We start from the raw sequence: 21705 nt of genomic DNA, 5'->3' as shown, positions 1-21705 counted from the left end.
TCCCCATCTGTATTTAAACTGGACTAGACAACGGCCACCAGGTACATGCACCAGGAAATGGACTGATTTTGGTGCACACAGCGAAGCTCCCAGAACTCCCACCTATGAGCTTTCTACACGGGCTTGCCTCTGTGTGTCTCTTGCTGGCTAATAAATTACTCTGAAGCCAGATGCTTAAACCAACACACATTTCTTTTCTCACGGTTTCTGTGGGTCAGCGTTGTAGGCACAGCACTGTAGGTGCCTCTGACTCAGAATCTCTCATGAAGTTGTAGTCAAGGTATCAGCCAGGACTGTGATATCATACAAAAGCTCAGCTGTGCGGATCCAGAGCTTAAGGGCTCAGTCCCACAGGACTGCCCCTGCATTTAGCATACCAGTCACAATGTCCAGGTCTCCCCTTCTTTTTACTGACCAGATGTAAATGGACGGTTATCATGATCCCATCCTAAGGTTTAATTATTTGCTAAAATGGCTCACAGATCTCAGAAAGAGATTTTATGTACATTTACTGCTTTACCATAAAGGATGCAACTGAGCAGCCAGATGAAGACGTACATAGGATAAGGCTCAGAGGCGTCCAGAGTGCGGATGCTTCTGTCCCCAGGGCGTTGGGATGCACCACCATCCCGGCAGGCAGATGCGTATTTCATTCGGAAACTCATCAAATCTCCTTGTTGCAAGAGTTTTTATAGCCCTTAATCTCCAGGCCCACTCCCCTCCCTGAAGATCAGAGGTGGGACTGGAAGTGCCAAACTTCTAATCACTTGGTCTTTCTAGTGACCAGTCTATCCTGAGGCTATCCAGGGGCTTCACGAAGCCTAAGTCACCTTTCTAGCATAAACTCACGTATAATCTTGTTATGAGTAACAAAGAATACTCCTATCATCATCATCGGGAAATTGCAAAGGTTTTAAGAGCTTTGTGCCAGTAACCAGGGGCAAAGATTAGATATATTTCTGATTATATTACAATGGTATATATATAAAGACACATGGAAAAAATATATATACATTAATATACATAAAGATACACATGCATATATGTATGGAATATACATCTGTATGGAAGATTTTATGTATGTGTAAACATACACATATACATACACACACGTACGTATGTAGACACACACATACTCGTAAAGTACATTTCTCTAACATTCCACAAAATAATTGTCCCTCCTGATTGTGTTCTTTCCCTTTCCTTCTTTCCCTGTCTCCTTCCTTCCTACCCCGGTCCTCCTCCCTCCCCACCAGCCTGTCATATCCTCTCTTCCTTCTTTTCCTTCTTTCTCTTATCTTTCCTTCTTTCTCATTCTTCCTTCACCCATCTTCTCTTCTCAGCTTCTCTTATCTTCCTTTGACTTCTTCCTTTCTCCTTTTCTTCCTTGTTTTTTTTTTTCCTTCTTTCTTTTCCTGTTTTTATGTTGCGATTTTCTTTGAACCACATTTACTGTACACTACCCAATAATAAAAAGGTACAAATATCATTGGGAACATTAGAAATTATACATGCAGCAATCAAAGTGATAATAGTTACACTCTATCTGTACCTGAGAGGGGAATTTTTGAAATGTATAAAACAACAACAGCAAGTTTAAAAAATAACTTTACTATTACCTAAACTTTGAGAAAAGTTTAAAATACAAGTTGATTAGAAAGTAATGTGGATTATTAAAAATATGGAAGAATATAAATAACTTTACTATTATCTAAACTTTGAGAAAAGTTTAAAATAACAAGTTGACTAGAAAGTAATGTGGGTTATTAAAAATACAGAAGAATATAAATGTATTTGGCTCTTATAATAGGACTTGACTGTAGGCAAAGAAAGTCAATGACTGGAAAACTGTAGCTAAGAGTCCAAGAAGACTTACAGGTTCAGATTGAATCCTGGATGGTCTACACATTTTAGGAATTAATATTTGGAAGTGTGTACAATGAGCAGATCTGAATTTTGAAGCTTTGTCCAAAATTTGGGATGCCATGTCACTCCGGGCGTGACTGGTGTACATGATCACTTGAGATCTAAAAGAGTCTATAAAAAGAAATAGAAATCAGTAGAAGCTTTGGCATAAGAGAACCCTGACAGTAGATGCCAAGTTTGCTAACCAGGAAGGTGGTCAAAGGGAGGACATTAATTGTCTAACATGTAAATGTATGGAGCAGGCACTGAAAGACAGAGAGGTGGACATTATTAAAGGAGGATGTGGTCACGAAGATTATAGTGAATGAAAATAGAAGAGTGGGTCTATTTTTATTCTAAATTATGCTGCTCAGGTAGGGTTCCTCCTCTTTCATTTCCTAGTCTTGGAAATGGCAAATTCCGAACGAGGAGTAGAGTAAGCCTACAAATGGGCATATGTTACACGGATACACCAACAAAGTTTCAAAGGTAGAGCCTGGCCACCGAGAAGACCATTACTCCTCGGAAGTGCTGGCCTCTTCAAAGTCATAGCCTTGGCCATTTGCCCATGTATTTGATGCTACTGTTGTTCATAATCTTTTTTAAACTCCTCTGGAAACTAAAGATGATAGTTTCATACTACTAATAATAAAGCCACGAGTACCACTTTTGAGTATTCACTAGGTTCTAGGTACCGTGCTAAGAGCGTTACTTCTATTGCTCTACGTACCTTAAAGGCAATTTTGTAAGATAGTTATTATTCCATTTTATATATGAAGAGAAAAGGTCTAGAGAAGTAATTTGGCTCTGGGTAACACAACCAAATATTAATTTTAAACCACAGAATCTGCCAAAGTGAAAGATAAAAAATCTATAAAAATATTTGATTTCTTCATAGTCAACTTGGAATCATGTTGCTGTATCTTTAAAAAATAAAGTTCCAATAAAAATCCATTAACTACTTTCAAATATAGCAGTCCTCCTGTCCAGCTGTGAAAAGTACTAGATGATACTTATTTGCCATTTGTGTTATTTACGGTCCATGACTTTTATGGTAACTGGTTCCTATTATTGGTTTCTATTAATGTAAAACATAAGTGAACATAAATGAGGCGTGAATCATTTCTTTTTATTAGCCCCACAGTCTTCACTCAGTGCTGGCAGTAACTCCAGCTGTGGCTTGTTAGTGATAACCTATTTAAAGAAGAGATCTTTAAGGATAGGGAATATGATTAGAAATCTTTGTCCATTTTATATCACTTCTGTCCTGCACAATGATGGTGGTGAAAGCAAGATGTAATTAATGGCACAGCAACACCTTGGGCCACCTGTGACTGGTATTGTGCTTCATCTGATACTAACTAGACAACCAGCGGATGCTAGTAACTATGATAAGTAACTACTAATTTAAAGGTAGGATATGTTGTAAACCACCCCACACAGTTGCAGCTTAGGGACCTTCCTCTGCTATGTATTTGTGTCATCAAATGGTAGCTATTGTATTGGAGTTATTAAGCAATAGAATTTAGAATTTTAAATAAGGAACACAAAATAATTTAAAATATGACTCTTCTATATTTGGGTGCGGAACCTGTTAAATGTAAGATTTGACACTTACCTAAAAGCTTTATTTTTTACTTTTTTAAATTTTTTTTTAATTTTGAGGGGAATAATTAAATTTGTTTGTTTGTTTAGCAGAGGTACTAGGGACTGAACCCAAGACCTCATGCATGCTAAGCACACACTCTGCCACCGGTCTGTACTCGCCCCTCTAAAATCTTTATTTTAATAAATAAAAAAAAACTTGCTGTCCCATTTCTATTTATAGAAAGGATCTTTGAATGCTGTGCCTAGGATCTTTTAAAATATTTTTGCTTACTCAAAAAAGGAGAGAATTTCTTTTAAATTAGAAGATACATGCTTTTTTAAAATTAGAAAACAAAGCAGCTTTTATAACTACAAGTTTACTAGTTCTAGCGTGAAAACTCTTGATGTAAGTGGGGAAGTGTTTGCTTAATTTAAAACGTACTTTAGTGTACTTACGTGTACTTGCGTGAGCGTTTCTGGAAGATGTGATGCTCTTCCCTCCAGTGCTTTCAAATTCAAAGAAGAACAAACTGTTCTTTAAAAATAATTTAGCAAATACTACTTCCTATTCTTTGTTAGGTATTCAGTAGCCTTGGTCATAAATAATAAAATATTCACTTCATCCTTTCTCGTCAGGGTCCCTTCCGCCCTGTCGCTGAAGTCCTGGAACAGCGCTACCGGCCCCTGGAACCGACGCTGCGGGTGGCAGACCCGCTGGACGGGCTGAAGGAGGCCAGACAGCAGTTGCAAAGGCAGGAATGGGCGCGGAATGTGAATGACAACATGTGAGTGAGTTCTTAGCTGAGAAAAGGTAGCTGCACCGCGTTGGGTGCCTTAACTTTTTTTTAACATTTTCTATTTCCTAATGTAGAGAATCTTTTATTTGTGAGAAAAGGTAAAGCCACCCCAACCTATTAAGAAGCAACCATTTTTCAATATTCAAGTGTTTTAGATAAGGTTGATATTGATGATGTGTATATATACGTATATATATATATATATAAGGTTGATATGTGATTATATATATATATATATATATATCATACACACACACACACACACACACACACACACACACCGGTTACTCAAAGGGAAAAAGAAAAGAATGAATAGCATGTCAAGGTTAAGTGACCACCATCCATGCATCTGTGAAGATAGTTTTCTTAATTATCTAGTGACGTATACAGACTTGTATACTGAATCTTCTAAGTCAAGATCCAACAGAAAACATTTTTCTTCATATGAACTAAATTTTATTTGTATACATTGATATGACATTGTAGTTTTAATAAATCTGGTGCAATGAAAGAGGTTAGTTTCCTTACTGCTGAGGAAGATGACTGAGAAAGATAAAGGCCAATCTGATAGCATATACAGTTTTAAATTATTGTATTAGCATCATTGATTTGGGTCTCAATTTATACACCTTTCTCTAAGGCACTTTCTCTTCAGGCATTTGTCATCAATAGTTACATGTAATTTATAAACAGAGCATTTAAAATCTAGAAATGTCTTAAAAAATGATTTTTATCCTATAATATTATAATTATCTTTATAACATATCTTATAATAATTACTTATTATTATTTAGTATATATATGTATTTAGTATATAATTATATAATTCTAATATAAATTATTATTATAATTATTTAATATAATGTATTATTATAAATTATTATATAGTAGTCAACTATCAACTACAACATATAAACTGCAGTTACCTATCATTTCAGATTATACATTTCTGTACATACTATATATATTTCTGTACTAGTCGTATTACATGTTATCTAATAATAATTTATATCATAATAATTCCAAAATATATTACAAAGTATGTTTTGTTATATAAAGAAACTAGAATTACCTCTTATCCAGCACAGTAGGTTTTGGATAGTTTTATCAGTCAGAAGGGATATATAATATGCTTTATTTTAATCATGCATTTTTGAAGAGACTCTTGAAAAATAAAAATTTTTGAGCAAACTCATATGAAGATAAAATTGGCAAGCGACTCAAGTAATTCTTACATAGTTTCTCATTTTATAGCAGTTACTCAAAGTAAGATATTAGTTATAAAGTATTCAGCAGATTCTTTCAATAATTGTCAAGTTACCTAACATGTTATCTAATAATAATTTATATCATAATAATTCCAAAATATATTACAAAGTATGTTTTGTTATATAAAGAAACTAGAATTACCTCTTATCCAGCACAGTAGGTTTTGGATAGTTTTATCAGTCAGAAGGGATATATAATATGCTTTATTTTAATCATGCATTTTTGAAGAGACTCTTGAAAAATAAAAATTTTTGAGCAAACTCATATGAAGATAAAATTGGCAAGCGACTCAAGTAATTCTTACATAGTTTCTCATTTTATAGAAGTTACTCAAAGTAAGATATTAGTTATAAAGTATTCAGCAGATTCTTTCAATAATTGTCAAGTTACCTAACATAGCGTGAATAAGAAAATAAGAAACTTTTTTTTCCAATTAGTTTGGGTAGGTAGATTTATTTTACAAAGAGATTATAGAAGATTAATGCTGCTCAGACTTAGTCAAGCAAAATATGCAATTTTGTGATGAATATCTGAAGTTACATTACTTATAATTATTTTTCAATTTTCAGTGATGCCAAGGTTTATTAACTTCTCAAACAAATAATTGACCACATTGATATTTCCACAGAAATCATTGTGCATCAAAGATACTGAAGTATCCCTTGATTAGCCTAGAAAGAGCCGATACCAGTGTTATCCCCCCAAAAAGGTGCCCAGCTTGTACTTTGTGTGGAGTACTTGTAAAAATATCTTCACCCTTTGTAGTGTTGCTGATGACCTTTTACCCTGAAACTTTCAGACTGAAAAGTGCTTTTAGGATAAGCAACCAAGGAGGAGCAAACCAAGCTGGGAATATCTAAAGAAGTTGCTTATAGATTTGAAGCCATCATGTTTTTAGCAAACAGGCTAAGCAATTGGTTTTAACAACTAGCCTATGGATGACGCACTTTTCAGAGGACTGAAACTATTGTTTTGTAGCTTCCTTCTGAAACCATTTTGGCTTCAAGGCCAAGGATTTGAGGGTTTATTTGTGGATAATGGAGAACTGTTTAGGGCTTTTGAGTAAGAGGATGTTATAAAAAGAACATGAATTTGGGAGACACACATACCCGAGAAGAACCGTGCAGCAGGGGAGGAAAAGCGTTGGGAGAGTATTGCAGTGCTCTGGGTGAGCAGTAGTAGGAAAGAGCTAGAGTGATGGCAGGATTCAGGAGTCAACTCTTTTTCTTTACTCTCCTCTCCTTTCTATGCATAATCTATCCGAGTGATCTCTTCTGTTTGAGAGACTTCAGCTATCACCGCTGGGACAATGATTTCCACTCTGAAGTCTCTAAGATCTTTCTCCTACATTCTCGATTTGTATTTTCAGCTGCCATCTTTGTGTGCACCTCCCCCTGATGTCCCACCCTCAGCACATCCCACACTGGCCTCCTCCTCTTGTCTTGAGTTTGAGTTGCAACACCAACTGTCTGCCCACGGTAGGGACTTGGCAGTTACCCCGTTGCCCTTCTCTGAAATTCCACTGGTCCCCAGATCCTGCCTATTCTACCTTTTAAATATCTCTCAGATTCAGCTTCTCTTTTCCTTTCTACTACCGATTTAATTTAGGATTTATAATATCTTCTTTTAATTGCTATAAATCCTATCTGATCTGCCCAGTCTTGCTCACGTTCAGTGCATTTACCACAATAACACTAAAGAAATTTAAGCATGCTATTATTCAGCTAAAATACTTTTTAATGGCTTTTTATTAACTCCAAGATAAATCTTAATTCTCTGTTGGATGACCCAAGGCCCTTCAAGATCTGAGCCAGGCTTATTTCTACAGGTAATGTGCTGCCACTGCCCAATAGAAACTCTGGGTCCAGAGCCACTGAACTGTTTTCATTCCTTTCTCTATCCATGTTCTCTTCTGCTTCCATTAAGAAATTTCCTACCTCCCTTGGTTTACCCAGTCTGCTCAGATCCACTTAAAACCATAAGAAAGGATTTTTTCTTTACTTTTGAAAAAAATGGAAACAGCAACACACATATATTTTAGGATTTTTCAGAGAGCATTCTAAGAAATATTTTCAGGTGTAAAATGGGACCATGCAAGTTGCCTAGATGAAGTGGGGAAGGAAGTCATTATTGCTAAGAGGTGAAAGAAATGGAAGGCCACAGCACCAGAGCTCTCAAAGTGAATGTTTAACTTACCCACTGAGGTGGCAGAAATGGAATGGAATGGTTGCTCATTAATCAGATGATATCAACTTCACTAAGGTCTTATGAGAAGAGCTAAGATCGTTTATGTTTATACCTTCTATTAATTGCAGACACCCTGGCTCAATACAGGAGACTGTAATTATGCAGACTATAACTGTATCCAAAATGGAGTGGATTTAAGACATTGCCATGGAAGTCGGCACCAGGCTGTGCTCTGGCAGGCAGAATAATGGCGCCACACAGAGTCCACACCCTAATGTTGGAGCAGGCAGATAGCTAGATATGAACAGAGAAAGGGGACACGAGCCAAATGGCAGGAATTGGGCAAAAAAAGGAGAGGGTCATGGAGCCAAATGCAGGAAACCATATATCATGTAAACAATAGGGGTCCCTGGGCAGACAAAGAAAGCAGGAACCTCTGGGCTGTTGAATGGTCACACATTTTGGAGTGACAAGTGGCCTGAAGGCCAACAAAGAAAGATGGGAAAAGGCAGGAATGTCTGAATGTAACCTTTTGCTCATTATGCCCTCATTTCAATAAAATTAGCCTTGCAGATTAGAAGTACCCATCATACAGCAACGCTGTGACACTTCCCATCCAGACTAAATAAGGACAAAAATCTCTCCTCCTCCCCAATGAATATTCTACCCATTTTTACACTCTGTGTAAGCAACTTACCAAAGAAACGCAGGGCAGCCACTCATCTGAGCCTACTCGCTCTCCCCTTGAGAGTGTACTGTCTATCCCTTAATAAATCCCCACTTTACTTTCTTAACTTCTGCATCCGTCTTGTCTCTGAATTCTTTCTGTGACAAGACAAGAACCTAATCGATGGCCACACTAATCCCAGGAACTTGTGAATATATTTCCCTATATGAAAAAGTGGACTTCAAAAATGTGATTAAGGATTTAAAGATGGGGAGATTTCCCTGGATTATCTGGATGGGACCAATAAGAACATGGTTCTTAAAAATGGGAAAAGGGATGTAGAGTAGAAAGAGATTTGACTACATAAAAGATCAGGATGATGAGATGTGAAAAGGACAGCTCATCTTTGCTAGTTTTGAAGATGGAGGAAGAGGCCACGACCAAAAACTGCTGGCAGCCTCCAGAAGCTGGGCAAGGTAAAGAAACAGATTCTCCTCTAGAGTCTTTGGAAGGGGTGCAGCTCTCCCAGTGCCTTGACTGTAGCCCAGAGACACCCATTCCAGACTTCTGATCTCCAGAACTCTGAGATAATAAATTTATATTCTTTAAGCCACTAAATTTGTAGTGACCTGTTATAGCAGCAGTAGAAAACCAATACAACTGTTCTTCAAGTCAAAGAGCTAGCTTGCTAGATCAGACTTTGGTGTGTAGATTAATTATAAACCTGAGCTAAACTTGAGGGAAGTCCTTTGATCTCGAGAGATTCAAGATTCTTCTGTGGGTCTGGGCTATGGACATTGAGAGGATTAAAAAAAATACGGCCGTAGCCTGGGCTTTCCTATGAAAGCTGACTTAATTACTTTGTAAGGTTATTATATTTTAATTGTGTCCAGGCTTTCGTAGGAACCTAAGTACAGACAGCTCAACAGCCATCTCTACATCTTTTTGAAAAATAAGAGCTGTTTATTTTCTGATGGTTGTTGTAGGACAGGCAAAGTTTTGCTTCTGCCCACTTAGGGTCTTCAGCTGGCTTGAGGACTAAATTGGCATTAGATAAACAGGAGAAAAGCATACAGATAGATTTAATATAATTTTTACAAGACACCAGAGCCCCTCCTAAAGAAATGAACACCCAGAGAAGTGGCAAACCCCAAGTGCTTATATATTACGTTGAACAAAGAGAAGGAATTGTAGAAAAGTAACAAAACTATATGGGGAATCCAAAGGAAGGTAAAAGTTGTTTAACAAGATCTGTTCGCACAGAATTCTCTGTGCCTTGGCTTCCCGTCTCTGGTGACAGGAACGTTTCTTCCCTCCTGGTATAGGAAAGGCATCTTTCACATGGGAGTGTCATCTCCTGATTTTAGGAAGAAAAGAGGAAGTGAGATCGCTCTTCTGGTACCTGTTTTCAAGTACCTTTAGCTCGAAATAATCCTTGGCCAAAGTGGCCTTATTTTGGGGCTGTGCCATATTCTGCCACCTTCATTATTCAGAATAGGTGAACAGTATGTAAATGAAAGTTTTTTTTCTTTTTGGTTTTTTTTGAAGAGTGTTTTTATGTCTGTTTATTTTGTTTTTTTAGGTTTTCTTTTGGCGGGGTGGTGGGGGGGGAGTAATTGGGTTTATTTATTTCTTTTATTTTTAGAGGAGGTACTGGGGATTGAACCCAGGACCTTATGCATGCTAAGCATCGGCTCTACCACCTGAGCTATACCCTCCCCTCTAAACAGTTTTTTTTTTAAAGGGCGTTTAAAAACTGCCATATATATATACATGAGACCTGGTTATATTTATCACCGAGAACAGTGATAAGGAAATTGAACGCATCTCAAAACTTTTTTGACTTGCGTGATTTTTCAACGCTTCAGACCTTTCCAATTTGCATATTTTCTGAACTGTTATTGTATTATGATAAATAGGGATTATCCTACGTTTTCAGATAATGTTTTCTTAACAATTCAACTTTTATTTGTAAGTCTTCCATTTATTTTAATTACTAGCACAGTGTGCAACATTTATTAATCAGCAGAGCCTTTTTAAGTTAAAATACTAAATTAGCTAACCCCATTAACACAGAATACTCCAAACAAGCAGTAATAGGAGAGGTAGTTACTGTGCAAATCGTATTATACATGCGGGTGCTCTAGGGCACGGTTAAGCGTGATTACCCTCTTTTGATCCAGTATTCCTCTGCCTCTCCCAGCTAATTTCCAGTGGAAATTTACAAAGTGCTGCCTTCATTTTTCCAGCTTAATTTTTCTAATGAAGTTCTGGTACTTTATAGCACTGGGGATACAGATAATAAGCCTGTGTATAATTAAGAAGTTCTAGAATTTGTCTGCAAAAGAGCCCTTTATTACTTCGTCTGTATAGTAAAAACTGTGCTCTCTTTTTGTCCACCGTTTCCTTGAAAAAGATGGCTTTTTAAATAAATGACGACAGAGTCCTAGAATTCTGTTCTTACAGACATTTAAGTCTAAAGAAGTTTAAGATGGATATCATTGGCATAATGATGATAACTTGCAGTACTTTTCTGATGACATGAAAATATTACATACACTTGTGGTGTATGCAATCAGGCGAGTCTTAAAAACACATCATTAGTCTTTTTAGTTAAATTTTATCATTTGCTAAGAATTCTTCCTAATACTGTGGCTGACATATGCTAAGTGAAGTTTTGCCAATTAACTTTTGATCAACTTACGAGGCTTGTGGAATTTCTTTCATGAAAAAAAAAAAAAGATGGTCATTTCGTGCCATACTCACATTCTTATATTGGTTTGGCATTTACACATCACAGACTTTCCTATTGCAGTTTAGGATTCAAAAGTGTGTTGGGGGTCAGAAGAGACTTGAGGGCTGAACAGAAGTTTGCTAGGCAGAGCAAGCAGGGTGGCACAGAGGAGGTGACCTGGACAGAGCCATCTCTATGGCAACAAGTGCATAGATCATGGGGGTTTCCATTTGCCTTCTGAGGTATCTTGTGACGCCTAGCTCAGAGCTTTGGTGCCTCATGCAAAGTGGCAGAGATGAGATGGAAAGTATACGTGGAGGCAGAGGAGAAATGAGCACGTGTACCATGATAAAGTGTGTGGACTTTCCCATATAAAAGTGTAAAACCATTGTGATGTTTTAATCACTGGAGTGAAAGGGTCAGATAGCTTAGAAATATCACTCTACCAGCTCTGTCCATGGTTAAGAAACGAGAATCACTGGGGACAGAGACCAGTAGGGTACCGCTGCGATAGTCCAGTTCAGAGGACTTGAAATAGAACAAGGAAATGGGTAGTGGAAGGGAAGAGAAAGGTTGAGAAACCACTTTACAGTTAGAATCCTATAAACTCTAAACCAGAATTTGGAACCATACATACAGTGTTGGTGGTATGGATGGTGTGGATGGTGTGGTCAGGGGCATAGGTGCCTTTAGGATCACTGTCTTAGAGCTTTCTTAATTGTAAAGAACAAAGATCTATTCAAGGTAACTCAAGAAGTTAAGGGTGTGTTTAAAAGATGCACTGAAGAATCTTACAGAAATATAAGGAGCCAAAGAAAACCCGGACTAAGGTGACTCTTGAGGGCTCCAGGGACATTGTTTTCTCCCTCTACTGGCATCTCTGCCCTTCCCTGCAGTCCTGCTTCCTGTCTTCTTTCTAGTGACTAGCTTTCTCCACGGACTCATAGTTTCTTTCCCATGAATCTTCAGCTTGCCCTTGGTCATCATGGCCACTCAGGCCTGATTCAGTATAACCTTCTAGCTCTGGAACACACAGCTAAATCTGTTTTTCAGTTCAAATTCCTGAAAGAGAATCTTTTTTGCTCAATTCATATTATCAAACTCACCCACACAAGTTGTAGGCTGGAAATGCAATTGATACTTAACAAATATGTGTTGAGTTAATGGACATGTTAAATTAATGTATAAATGGATCACAAATGTGGTCTGGGGAGAGTGTGTCACATTGTATCAAATACAGTGTTTTATGAAAGCATGGCCACGAGCAAGGACTTCCTCAGACTGAGGGATGCAGAGGCAGGAGGGTCCTCTAATATAGATATAGATAGATAGATAGATAGATAGATAGATAGATAGATAGATAGATAGATATCAGCACCACTTTTCTAGAATTTAATTTTAACCTCATTTTAATATTCCATTTCTAGAATCTTTATGGAATTAACATCAGATTAAGCCACCTATATTATAGAATCTATATTCTTCTGTTTTTAATGTCATTTCCGTGCATCTTTGCTACATTCAGAATTTCTTAAGAATAATTAATGATGATTTGGTGGTCTCATCCCATGCCCTGCTCAGTAGTTTGAGGGAGATACAGTGTATCTCGGTCAGAGATGTTGACGTCATTGGCAGAGGCAGATGTTCACTTACAAATTCTAAACCAGAGGTTGCAAACTAGTCGTTTCTGCGTTGCATACAGCTTCCAGGTGTGTTATATTTGGATCCTACAATTTTCTAAAAATTATATTGATTGAAAAGTCATTAAAATGGTAATTATGTCTTTTAAAAGTCTAGATTTTTCAGTTTATGTTAAAAATTACGAGATCTGGAAACAGCAGGCCCACGGTCTCACATGGCAACCATTGATTAAAGCTTGTACTCTTGGTTTTTACGTCTGGCTTAATATGTGCTACCTGCCTGGCCCTTCCAGACATAGAAATTGGAGACTCTTGTTTCAGATGATGAACTCCTCACAAAAGAGCCCAGGGTTCCTACTGGACGCTTAGCACAATGCTTGACAAACAATAAGCTTTCAACATTTTTTTTTTTTACATATGGAGCTTGAGCTTGGACTAGGTTTGTTTGTTTTGTTCTAATCTATCTGATCACCAAAGTCATTCTCATTGAAACAGAAATCAAGCAAAAAGAAATGAATTCAGTTGTGACTCCTCTGTGATCTTTATGAACGCTACTCTAGCAGTCCCAGTATTAGGGCAGCCGTTACTTCCTTTTCTTTTTTTCTGACTCAGAACAGCATTTTCCACACTGTGTCTCTTGATCTGTTTCTGGAAGATGTTAATGAGTTTTCTGTCAAATAAACTTGGGAAAAATTACATTTAAAACAGTTGTACTTTTTTTTGGCATTTACAGGGCTTCTCAGTCTTAAGTATATTTTTATTTGGTGTGAACTTCAAAGAGAGGGCATATAATAAGAGCATTTTGCAAACTTATTCACTTATTTATTCAACAAATATTATCACAGCCTAAGGTGTGCCAGGCCCTTATTAGGTACTGGGCACAAAGCAATGAACAACAGAGAAGAGGTCTCCTGGCTTCATAGAGCTAATGGTCTGCCTGCCCATGGAATCCCCACATCCACAGATCATGGTTTGGAATATGCTTCTCTGATATAACTCAACGAAGAACATCTGAGTTTCCTTAGCAATTTTTTTTTTTAGTGTCAGCTTATTTTATTCTTGTACCTTCTTAAGGATAATTGTACATTTCCCACAGCCTTATTTTTCTCCTTAAGTATATCTTTATATCAATTAGACAAGTCCTTAAAATATCTGAGCTTAAAACATTTAATGTTGTAAATGGCCTACTAAAAGAAGAGCCTGTATGAATGCTGCTTAGCTGGGGCATTTAAATTTAGTATCTTTCAGGAGAGATTTTTTTTTTGGGGTAATTTTTTCACGATCAACTAGTGGAAAGTAAGGACAATTTTGCAAAGTATGTATCAGAAAGTTGTTTCACAGATATAATTAAAGAACTGAGTCAGCATGCCTGGAGATTGTTAATAAATATATCCAGGGAATTCTATACCTCTTAAGCTAAGAAAAATGTAAGGAGAAGGGCAAAATATGGCTTTCCATTTAAATTTAAAAGCTTGTAATATAAGCGCACTGTCCAGTTGAACAGATAATCTTGCCATTTGCAGTCTTTATATCTAAGTGTTATATTTGTATCACGACCCCAGGGGAACAACTTGTGTTATTGATAATGCTGCTTAAATACTTTATGAATTTTAAATTTCTACTGTGAATTCTACTCTAAGTATGAAACACTTTATGTATTGAATACTTATTGCAATGGTTACGTTAAAATCTCAGTGAAAGCTGTCCTCATTTATAAATGAAGTCTGTCTAATTCCTTTTTCAAGTTGCCGCTCATTTTATGAATATCTCTTCAAACAAAATTCTAGTAAACTAAAACATCTTGATACATGTGTAGACTGTGTTTGGAAATCTCTCTGTTGGTATTAATGAGCTACTATATTGAGTTTATCTGGAAATTTGGATTGTTAATACATACAGTGAAAATACTTTTTATTTCTCATATTGAAAGTAATAAAAAGAGACTTTTTATTTGCCAAATTTATTCTAAAACTTATATTATCCTGTATTATAAGGGAAAAAAAAGAAATATTCAGTGTTTTATGGCCCTTTATTTATGAATTGGATAGTTGACCTGTCTTTTTTAAGAAGGGCTAGAATTATTCAGTATTCATTTTAGCCACTTTTATTGAGATATAATTTACATGCGACACTGTATGTGTTTGTGTACAGCACAATGATTTGACTTATATATGTATCATGAAATACTACATATTCATTATTAATTCATTATATTAAGCCAATATTCGTTATTAATAACACATACTGCAAATTTAAAATATATCTCATCCTATTTCAGATATAATTGACACAAATAATTTGTGTATTTCCAGTTATGTGGTTTTTCAAAATGCTTTATCTTAAATTAAAAAATGCTATAATTGATTAATGAAACTAAGACATCTGACAATGAGACCAGAAATGAACTGCTTATACCTCAGCCTGCAAAACATTAAATTGACTATTTCTGTATTAAAACAATGATTAAAATATTAGAGTCTAATAGAATACGTTCTTTATGAGCAGGTGTACTTTTATGATAACATGAACATTTTTGTTTGTTGATTAGTTTACTAGATTAAATCGACTTGCTTTGTTCACATTTTCTCTTCTAATTCTTTCATCTGCTCCTTTCACACTTTTATACTAAGTGTCCTTGCTTGTCAGATGAAGTTTTGTAGACCAGAGGGAATTTCCTCTGGATGGGAGAGAATTCCTTCCCCTTAATTATCCCATAGTGGATTTTTTTCCCTCCTATTCTCCTTTTTTTTTTTAAACCCCCAATTAAATAGCTGTTCTATTTTGAGCACTACAAAGCTCTTAATCCTTCCTTCTCCTTTTGCAAGTATTTCAGGTGGACCTTTTAAGCAGAGATCCTGGGGTGAATCCCAGCACTTGACTCCTGTATCCCCGGGTAGACATGTCTGCCCTTCCAGGGTTGTTAATGATTGAAACGAGAGGGGCTGTTCAGACACTAAGAGCTTTGTTAATGCAGCTTGGGATTTTTTTCAGCTTGTTCTACAGTTCTATTATAAGAGAAAAAAATAGTAATTGGCATGTTTCCCCACTCTGTGTAGCATATACAGTAAAACTGATAATTGATTTTTCTGAGAGAGTCTTTGGTCATTTATTACCTCAGTAGTTAAGAAATAATAGCATCTTAGAGTCAGTCTTAAGATAGAAGTAAACTACTACTTGAACATATGAAATTCAATTACTCGAATATTAAGACAGTAAAATTCATATGACTTTATTTGCTATACTATCATCTCATTACATTTTATTGTCTAGAAAGTGTAGGGGGCGGTTCAAAACTTGGAGCCTAAATAATTTTATACGTAGTCTGAGATGATAGAAAATTATTTGTTTCTGTTTCTTTTTTCCCAAATGGAAAGAGCAAGTGCATTAATAATCACTTATGATGTCAGAACCCTGTATTTCATTTTAGAATTCGTAAGGAAGAAAAGAAACCTCTTCCACTAAAATGGTGGGAAACGTCAGACAAGTTTGGTGTCACAGGATCACACAGCATACAACTTAGCACCATGGTTTTTAGAGAGACGGACAGGACACAGGCCACCCTTCTTTGATCCCCAGTGTTTATTAGATTTTGTCATGCTGTGGTCAGTCTGCCCCCAGGGAGAGGGGCAGCACAGAGTCCCAGTGATGCTGACAGAGTTGGCTCTAGCATCTGTGAGGAAAGGATAAAGTGCCTGGGGACAGTACTCCATGGAGATGTTGGGTAAGGTGAGCGAAGACTGCTGCACCTGAGCCAGTATAAGTGCCCTATAAAGAGCAGCCTTCCTAGTTTCAGGGCCAGTGAACTACATACATCTAAGACCGCACATGTGGGCCCCAGGCTTTCCCCTCTGAGCATGTGCTTCTGCTGGTTCCCTGCTCAGTCCTCTTCCTCAATTTTCATTCAAGTAATGACTTGTTTGTATATACCACTATATCTCCACGTTGTATTTAAGACATTCTGCCAGATCTTTGATGTGGTTATGAAAATTAATAGGCAAACTCATATCATCTTCTTCTTTAATATAGCATTCAGTTAATTGAATGGAAATGTGTTTGCTACAAGCATAAAGTGCATCCGAATATATATTTAAAATTGGTAAAAGATACCATTTTAAAAGTAAAATTGGTAATTATCTAAAATTTTTATTGTAAACTCAACTTGAAGTTTAGGACTTTCATAGCTGTTTATAGTTTTATAGAGAAAATTCTACTTGAGAATTAAATAATTTCTTCTCAATTTGAAGATAAATAATTAAATCATATTTCTAAAACATCTAAATATCTTTCAGTGTGTATACATACATATGCATACCTATGAGCACTGAAGGAAATACGTTACATCTTACTTTAGTGCAACATTATGGCTCAGTGAAAGTAAAATTAATTCATTTACAAAGAAATACCTAAGTCTTTCAGCTTTGTCTTCTCAGCTATCCAGTCCCTTGAGAAAGCAACTTTTATTCAGACACAAAAGAAAAATGTACTATTAAAATGCAATTCAGAAGTGATAAAAACTGTAAACGCAGCAGCCGGCTCACAGCACCTCCTTTGTGTACTCAGGGGCGCTGGGGCCACGTTAATTTTGTGTGTGTGTGATGTCCATCCTGTGTGCAAATTAGCACTGGAAGGGCCATAATCTGTCTTATATGAGAGCTCTCTTCCCAAGAGCATATATAATACATGCTTGTGTAGTTTTGTATAATTCAAAGCTATGTGTTCTGTTTATTTTTTATCTCAAATAGGATTAGAGAATATTTTCTTAGGAAAGATATTTGAAAGGAGCTTATTAATAAACATTAAAAAGAAATTATATGGAAGTGTGAAAACTGATGAAATAATACCACTTTTCTTAAGCATATTATTTTTTAAATAAATTTATGAATATAATGGCCAAAAATTTTCAATTGAATTGAGATTGAAAAAAATCCTTCGTTGTGTTAATTAAATGAGATAGTATATGTGAAAATATCAGCATGTGCTAATAAATTTGTGCTCAATAAATTTGTTGAACCTCAACTTTATTTTTTCAGTCTGAATCTCAAAATATTTTTCTTAGCAGAATATTTAATTGAGCTGTATATGCTTGTTTCCCAGAGCTTGCTTTCTTTCCTCTGTTTCTTGTATTTAAAAACAGGATCTAGCTCTAATTTCATTGATACTATGTCTCCCTTGATAATAGTAATTAAATTGTTCTGACGATTACTCCTGTCTCCTACATTATGTATTTCCTCTTGGTTGTCTTTTATGTTTACACATGTGTTTTTCTTTCATGTTGGTAGTTCCCCCAATTGATAATCCATTCTTAAATTCATGTTCAAAAGGAGACTCTAAAAATTGTATTAAAAAGTATATCTGTGTGTGAGAGTGGCTTTTTGACTGATAGACTTTGTTACACTGTTGATATGACCTTTTCGTTAAGAAATCTCCAAGTACTGCTGTTTGAAGTTGTTTCTCTGGGAGCTCTCTGTAACTTGTGAGAAATACAGTTAGTCTTCTGAAATCTATGAGTCCAGCTGCCAGTTCACTTAGAGATGAGCTAGGGAAGAATTCAGTGAGTAGTTTTTGAATTAAAATTAGTATATTCCATTTGGTGCCGTACTTCAGCCTTCCGTAGACCTGCTTTCCCTGAGGCCAGAACTCTCTCGAATAAAGTTTTCTGAGAACACGCTCTTTTAATGGATACATGGACTGTGAGAGGAACCTGGGGATTTAATTATTCTTTGCATAGACTTTTCATCTGTTTTCAGCTTTATTCTTCACTCTCGCCCACTGCAGTAACTGTAGCTTCCATTCTGAGCTTCTCCAGGATTTTGCAGGACAAATGGTCTCACTTCTTGGCATCTCCCTCTTCCAGAACTTAGATTTCTGTTTTTTAATTTTCTGTCTACTTTCTATCTGCCAAAAATGTGATAGCATTTTCATCTTGACTCTTTTCTTTTGTCCTCTTTCTTGTGAGTTTATAACTTTTTTTTAGCTCCTTACTCTTATTTCAGGTTTTGGTGAGGGATTAAACAATTCACCAGGTTACATTAAAATACATCACAATAGTAAATGTCCTGTGAGTTTGTATGGGTTTTTAAATTCTCAGTTTTATGTTGATTATAATGCCTTAAAAGTAATGATGGTGATAATGGTGATGATGATGATGATGATGGTGGTGATGGTGATGATGGTGGTGGTGGTGATGGTGATGGTGATGATGGTGGTGAGGGTGATGATGGTGATGACAAGAGCTTTGACAATAAGCTGCTTCTACTTTAGCATCCTCATTATTTATTGAACACTGCTGTTTTCAGCCTCTATGTTAAACTTTGTATATATTAAGTTGTTCATTCCTTACAACTTCCCTATATGGTTGTAAAATCTCACAGAGGTCAAGTAATAGCATGAGGGAACACAGGTAGCAAAGACAAAGCTAAGATGTGAATATAGATCTAACTGACCCAAAAGCCTCATTATCCATAACCTGTACCAAAAATGTCTTCATTATTTGGGTGCATTAAGATTTGAAGAAAGTCTGTTTCAATGAGAGTTGCCTGTGCTAGCCGTCGTTTTCATCTGGGGATACTGTTTTAAAATTAATGACATTTTCACTTATGTGATGAGTTTTGAATTACATGGCATCATCAATTAATAAATTTATTATTGAACATTTTCTATATTTATTTAGAAAATGTTTGAGACTCAAAAAATACTGTGAAGTTTTACTATCTCCACTTGCAGTAGAAGATTCATCAAAGTTAATAGCAGAGGTAGTCAGTGGCAGAGATTAAAGTGAAAACCTGGTATTCTTATGTGAAGCCATGTATTATTTTCACTATCATTTACTGCTTCTCTAAATTCTTTTTTAATAAAATGTCTCTAGAAATCAAATTAAGAATATCAATGAAATGTTCTTTCAGGTTTTTGCCGTTTTCCTCCTACCATAAAAGTAAAAAGTACATCCCAACACTGCATTTATCAAGCAAGTATGGTTCTGATTCTTATGGAAGGCAGCATTTCCGAGATGAAAATCCTAAAAGATGGATCTGTGACAAGGTGAGTTGATGCAACATTAAGAACAAAATGATGTTTCTTTTAAAAGGCTAAAAATATGCAGTGATTACAGCAAATATTAGAACTAACACCTTCATGGGTACAAAATTATTTATAACAATTTTATGTGAAGATGGTGATGCTTATATCAGCAGGAGATTTAGGGGATTTTTTGGGTGTTGGTGTGGGGTTTTTTTTAGTGTTCTATTCTTGTGTTTCATGGCTCAGCTACCCTATGATCAATGGCATGGATCATTAGCTTTGGCAAAGCCAATTACGGTCAGAGCATGAATCTGTAGTCACAGAATAGAATTAAGCCAACTCTCAGGGACAGAGATCAGTGTTGGCCTGCTTTCTCTCAATCTAAGCGTGTATGTAGACAGGTAGATACAGGAAGAAAGGGAGGGAGGGAAGAAAGAAAGAAAGGAAGGAGGGAAGGAAGGAAGGAAGGGAGGAAGGGAGGAAAAAAGAAAAGAAAGAAGTGGATAGAGATATAAGTAATAGCCTATCTATTTATATGATATAGAAAAGAAGAAAGCAAATAAATATTTATTTTCTGATTCCAGAATAATATTTCTTAGCACTTAGATAAAAGGGTCTAAATTGGGAAAATGCCAATGTGTCTTAAGCTATAGGAGGTGAAAAGGAAAGTACTAGCTATGTGTTTAACCTATTGTCAAGCAGTTAGAAACTATAACTCAATAAACAGCAACACCAGATAGATAAAATGAAGGGGTAAGTGATTTTCTGGAAAGGGGGTAGGGCCACCGAGTTCCATATACTACCCAGACCTATTGATTCTAGTAATCATTTGTCAGTATTCACTGACACAGTCGTCTTCCAAAAAGATTTAAGGCATCTTACCAAAAGGTCATGTGGTCTAAAAATGTAAATAAGGAGAGATGGTCTTAGATGAGAAGAGCATCTATGCTCACAAAATGTGGGGGTGAGGGGGGGCCGGGACTGGTGGTGAGTGACAGGAACTGCAGCTTGCTGGTGGCAGAGATGAAGAGACAACAAGTTCAGAGGCATCCTCATTACGCCAGAGGGAGAAACATGTTCAGTCTTTAAGAAGAACGAAATCTTTCTTTACCAAATTCTAAGGAAAATTCTTTTCTTAAGGATATTGTAAATATGGGCTTACCATAGGAAACTCATGCTGGGGAGTAACTTGGATTCTTCAGAAAGTGCCTTTATCTTTTGCAGCTACTAAGTCATTTTTGTTTAAGTGGTCTTTTAAAGCACTCAATGGTAATTCCATGGCATAAAGAATATATACAATAAATAGTTCAATCTGCTTTACTGATTGACAAACCTAAAAGTTGATGACGATGTTATTTTAGAAAAATCCACAGTAGAACTATTCTAGGCATTTGTTTTTACCTCATGTGCAACCATTCAGAATACAGGTTAAGTATGATTTTTAAATCATTTAATTTCATATTTTGAATGTACATAATATGATCTACATCTCATTTTCTATTTGACATAATTTTTGTTTGTTTTTATGCTTGCCCCATTCTATTTAATTCAAGGAAGCACTCAATTCTTTAAAATATGAATGATTTATCTTAGGACATTAAGCTACTTCAGAGTAAGAAATATCCCATTGCAGATGTTTCTTTCCTAAAATAATATGGTACTTTTTGATTTTATGCAACAGGTTTATTCATACATTCTGACATGTTCCAAGACTATGTGTTTATCTAACTAGAATAAGCAGCTAATAGAGACTCTTGGATACTCACTAAAAAAAAATAAGAATAATTTATTTTATTGTTTTGGAGGAATTATTTTGTACCTCTGTATACTTTTAGAAAGTACACATACTTGAAAAGTTAATGACAAATAATTGTTCTTGTAGACCTTGAAAAACTGAGGGAG

General features: G+C 36.0%; 1 protein-coding gene across 4 annotated transcripts in view; it reads left to right on the top strand.

The window, feature by feature from the left end:
• SPATA17 (spermatogenesis associated 17) overlaps nucleotides 1-21705 on the top strand; it is a 136044-nt gene that overhangs the window by 78902 nt on the left and 35437 nt on the right. For all 4 annotated transcript variants that reach the window (XR_012063581.1, XM_072948732.1, XM_006203653.4 and 1 more), the window contains 2 exons: nucleotides 4129-4277; nucleotides 19689-19824. Coding sequence is in view for 3 of the 4 variants with exons in the window: in XM_072948732.1 (XP_072804833.1) it covers nucleotides 4129-4277; nucleotides 19689-19824 (285 nt within the window). In the remaining variant the exon portion in view is untranslated. The remainder of the gene's footprint in view (nucleotides 1-4128; nucleotides 4278-19688; nucleotides 19825-21705) is intronic.

This window comes from Vicugna pacos, chromosome 23 (genome assembly GCF_048564905.1).
Source record: "Vicugna pacos chromosome 23, VicPac4, whole genome shotgun sequence".
In the NCBI taxonomy this organism is placed as follows: Eukaryota; Metazoa; Chordata; class Mammalia; order Artiodactyla; family Camelidae; genus Vicugna; species Vicugna pacos.
The sequence above is the reverse complement of the archived record's forward strand: the minus strand, read 5'-3'. Positions and strand labels throughout refer to the sequence as shown.